The sequence below is a fragment of the Pavona decussata genome, unplaced genomic scaffold (assembly GCF_977016875.1).
Source record: "Pavona decussata unplaced genomic scaffold, jaPavDecu1.1 SCAFFOLD_37, whole genome shotgun sequence".
NCBI classification, from domain to species: Eukaryota; Metazoa; Cnidaria; class Anthozoa; order Scleractinia; family Agariciidae; genus Pavona; species Pavona decussata.
Genome location: NW_028145459.1, coordinates 4,560,001 through 4,565,000, shown reverse-complemented (window position 1 = coordinate 4,565,000; position 5,000 = coordinate 4,560,001). Strand labels below are relative to the sequence as shown.

The 5,000-nt window shown below is 36.9% G+C and overlaps 1 protein-coding gene across 1 annotated transcript in view; it reads left to right on the top strand.

The window, feature by feature from the left end:
* Positions 1-5,000, top strand: part of LOC146484170 (uncharacterized) — a 23,519-nt gene that overhangs the window by 8,703 nt on the left and 9,816 nt on the right. The window contains exons 9-12 of the mRNA XM_085105499.1: positions 463-528; positions 972-1,043; positions 3,765-3,836; positions 4,394-4,465. Coding sequence (XP_084961625.1) covers positions 463-528; positions 972-1,043; positions 3,765-3,836; positions 4,394-4,465 — 282 coding nt within the window. The remainder of the gene's footprint in view (positions 1-462; positions 529-971; positions 1,044-3,764; positions 3,837-4,393; positions 4,466-5,000) is intronic.

The window sequence follows — 5,000 nt, the reverse complement described above, 5'->3', positions numbered from 1 at the left end:
CCTTTTAACCACTTCGTTCGTCCACCACTTCTGGTGATTTAATCCCACATCCAACAGCTCCAAACGTGACAAATTCATTGTTGAACTTTTTTCCATCGCTCTCGTGGTTTGGATGATGTCCTGTCTTCATTTTCTCTGCCGCCTTATTCTATCCAGCGACAATACCGGATCGTCGTTTGTTGCTCTCGTTGTCGCTCTTCCCAAATCTGAAAATATATAGTAATTTTTGCAGATATCAAAGGCTACATAGCAAGGCTGGATATGCTGATCATGAGCTGTAGGATATTTCTTCCAAACTCTTGAAATGAAAGAAACCGACAGTAATGAAAAATAATACGAAAATATTAATTGCCAATTGTTATTTGGCAATCAGAAAGTGTATATGTATATATAAGAATAAAAGCATAAAGCATAAAATAGGGAAATGAAGATTTGATAACCTCTACACCGTTTCACCAACAGGAAATTACAAGGCAACCTATTGACATCAGTTCCAGATCTGACTGGAATAACTAGTATCGTAAATATGTAAGTATTGAGCATTGTTTTCGATAGTCTCGGTACAGAACTATCAGCCTTACCCCTGCAAAATTTTATAATTTTTGTTCTATGAACTTCAAATTTCCGCTGGCTACTATATATCAGCCTATTGTCTCCGTACAGAAGCACTCTATTGTTAAATTAATAGCTAACAATATGATTTAACATAACCCTTCATGCCCACTAAACCAACACTCATCCTTTTTATATGAATTCTATTCTGGATCGTAAATTATTACCACCTGATTTCTAGACGTAATACTTTATAATTACAACAGTCCCTAGTTTGAATGGCTTCTTTCATACGAATCCTTGGAAAGTGTTTTCTTTCGCTTCACTTCGCTTACTATTTATTTTCTTCACTCTTTTTGTTTGTTAATTTATGTTCGTGTTTTTCCTCCTTTTTTGTTCTTTGTCTATATTGGTCCCAGATATCTTTCAAACAACTATATAACCGATATATCACGACTCGGGAAGTCAGGAGCCATAGACTGTGGGAATCTGTGAGTATAATTGTGACGACCAAATATCTGAAATGCAGCTCCAAGTCTAGGGGAGTGTTTCATACAGTGGGACCAGAACTGTGCGCTGTGGGAGAACAACCAGCTCGTACGGAACTTTTTAAGAAAATTTGTCGATGAATGATTCATGTATCTTCTGGTTCACACTGTAAATAATTGAGGTACTTGTTATGAGACCTTCCCATCTTGAAAGAAGAAAAAAATCATGAGGGTGCTTAAGGACACGACCGCGCACCGTCCTCTGCCTTAACCCGGGGTCGCATTGCAGCGGTGAAGAGCTGTGGTTCGTGCACGGTCAAGGCCAAAAGTGCTTACGAAAACATGTAAAAAAGAAGTTTATCAGATTTTAAAACCTTTAATTAACTATGTATCACTTAGACTTTCCATTGTACAGTCTGACCTCTATTAATCGGCCACCCTGGGGACTTTGAAAACTGGCAGCTTAATAGAGGTTGGCCGTTTAATAGAGGTACAATATAAATTGGGTAGAAATGGTAGTCAATGTGATTTTATTGCCTCTATATAGCATAAGGATGTTGAAAAGTGAACATATGTGAAGATAAATGTAAAAATCATTGAAACAGAAAATTAAGTGCCCTGTATTTGCGTATTTCAAGTCCGTGCAAAGTTCTGGCTCTAACACAGAGAGCATGTAGTCGACAACTGCAGTATTTTTGGTGCTTTCTTTTCACAACTACTTACGGGGAGACTTACCTGACTACAATATTGTCGCTATGGAAAGTTGCTAATTGTCATATCTTGGAAACCCCAGCTTCCATAGAGAAGTTGTTTGGACCATCTTTTATTTTATTTCTGAAAGGTTTACACCATGCATATTTGGCAATTCACTTGATCACAACAGAAAAAACTCAAAAGGCGTTCACGTGTAGAAGTTGAAAACTGTGTCGATAATTAAAGATCACCAAAATGCCAAACGCGATGCGTTATTTTTCGAAATTTGAAATTTTTTTACAGAGGTTATGACGTCATAAGCTCGTATATTTATCCATTTTCTTCAGTAGCAGTTCTGCAATTTAAAAATCAGTAAATGATTTCTTGAGGTTATAAAGAAATATCCCTACAACTTTTTCTCCAAGTTTAAGAGATATTTCTCTCTGCCGCGGGGTTACTACCGGCACTAGTTACATGCATACAATGACTTTTAAAATTAAATTGTTCACTCTCATTAACATTTCACCAATAAAGGGTCACAAAACACTGCAAAACAGAGTATGTACAGAAAAATATCCAAATCCATGTCACAAAACATCAAGTTTCACAGGCCAATAAATACTAAACTTGCAACAGCTAAAAGGTGGCCGCGGCTGCTTAATAGAGGTGGCCGTTGAATACCCGGTATCAAATACAGCACTTTCCTGACAAATAATTCGGGACTTTTGGAAAGTGGCCGCTTAATGGAAGGTGGCCGCTTGATAGGTAGCCGCTTAATAGAGGTCCGGCTGTATTACTTTACCTTTTAAGGTTACCGTATACCTTTAGAGGTGTCTCGCGTCCAAGCGACGTAGAGAGGCCGGTTTAAACTGCAGATACCTTAACCCTATATCAAAATAAAGCTTATAGGGCTGGCTATCAAACTATACAAAGAATTTTGAAATAAAATGAACTGTCGAATTTTAAGCGCTGTTTACTCGAATCAATTTTTTCACTTAAACATATAAATAACAAACATGTGTCTGCGATTTTTTTTTTTTTTTTCAAAATATTTTTTCTCCAAGAGCGATTCTTGTACGATATCTCCACATTTTTTTTTAATCCTTTATCAAAAATGCTCTGTAACTTTTCACTGCGATCGAATATGGCAAGACACAGACACGATTTTTTAGCGCTTTGGGTCCGGAAACTGAGGAGCAAATTAAATTAGCAAAAAACAAAATTCGCGACTTGAAGCTTTCAAGAGGTGATTCGGACGCTCGCATTTAGAGGTCGTGAACAATTCGACAATTTATTCCATTTCACAATTATTGGTATAGTTTGCCATCCAGTTCTATAAGCTTTAATTTGATATAGGGGTTTAAGTATCTACATCGCTTGGACACGAGACAGTTCTAAAGGTAAACGGTAACCTTAAGATAAACTAGCTTCATGTTATCCAGGGCTTCAACACTACCTATCCTGAATCAAGATATTCCTTGTTTGGCATACCAGGCCTGACGTAGTAGCTAAAAGTTGTGTTTCCAACTAATCTCGGTAGAATAGGCCATTTTACAGTTCTGTACTAAGTGACCTGGCCTTGGATTATAAGCGAGGCTGGGGGCGACCTTGTTTTGATACAAACCTCACTGTTTTTCGTATGTAGATCATGCTGTTCTTATGCTAACTAGTTTGCATTTACACATTAAAAGCAGTGAGGTCTGTATCAAAACAGGGTCAACCTCAGCCTCGCTTCCAATACAAGACCAGGTCACTAACCACACAACTGTAAAAGAGCCTATTCTTACATTGTGTCACCCAAGTACGATCATAAAGGCCCAAAAATGTTTTTTATAAAGCTTGCTGAAGTTTACCGTCTCGCATGAGAGAGCCACGTTATCACTATTCCGGTTGAGAAGTTTCCTATTTGTTCGAAATCAATATGTAATAGCTATAGTTTAGGGATACTTAACAAATTTTGGCTTTAGCGTATTTCACTGTTTTTGAAAAAAAAAATTGAATGATACCTTACCTTATTCTGTTATTCTCCAGGCAACTGAATGGAAATCAGATTACCCACTTACCAACAAATGTATTTCAGAACATTTCTTTCAAAGGATGGCTGTAAGTTGGATAACAAGACTCAGTAACAGTAATCGTTTAATTGATGTTTGATTAATCCGTTTTATCATGAAATGTTTTAACACAATGAGCCCCAAATCAACCACCACTGGAGCCAATACTGTTTCAAAGAGCACGCGTGCATATTTATCGATTGGATAATCTGTGCCCTTAGCATATGGAAGATAATGTTAAAAAAATACGTGAATTCTGCGGATTTAGATCTAGTAGCAATCGGCAAATTGTCTCAAAGGTCGTGTCTAGCTAGACAAGGCTTCATCCACTGAATAAGTTGTCAGTATATTCACCTAAAAGGCTCAGTCTTTCTTCGACAGAACTAATGATACAGGCGACGACCTGTAATGAACCAGGATCAGGATACAAACCTCCTGCAATCCTGCAACCTCGTCACCAAAACGAGGGTGACCATCAGTGAATGTCTCATTGAAAAATGAACTTGTATGGTTTCCGAAAGCTCTGCTGACTAAACGTTCTCTTAAACTTTTGGCACAGTGGATCGTTGTACTTTAAATACACGGCGTATTTTTATTTCTTTCCAGTGACTTGTCTTTCAACAAACTCGACTCCCTACCAAAGAGCAGGTTTACTCAATTCCAGAACTTGAAGTTTTTGTAAGTAATTGAAACCTTTTCTACTCTCTAACTAGACAAATGAATTTAACTGCCTTCATTTTAGTGTGAAAAAGCAACATTGTTGATACATTTGACGAATGAAAAAATTTAAACAAGCCCTACCTTGTTGAGTAAATTAATTGTTTTTGTTTTTGCTGTGTGTGTGTGTTTGTTTTTGCTCAGTTGAAAGAACAGGTAAGAAAAAGTTGGCATTAAAGTCGCGGGGAAAATTTCTCCCTTCCCCCTTTTCCTCTCACTTTTTTCGTAGCAGTCGTGCTTAAACCTTAACTTTATAATAATTACAAATAACACTATTCGCAGATAGTATTAATCTAATCACGACTTTTGCTAATATCAAAGTAAACAAAATTAAAGCTTTAAAAGATTTTAAAAAAGAACAAACTGTCACAGCATATGAAGCGAGCAACAATGGTTTAATTTACCAAATCAAAGCCAAATGTTAAGTCTAAGAATCTAAGTGTTAAAATTCTTCTTTGTGATCTTTTTGATTAACAACATGGGCTTTATTCAGTTC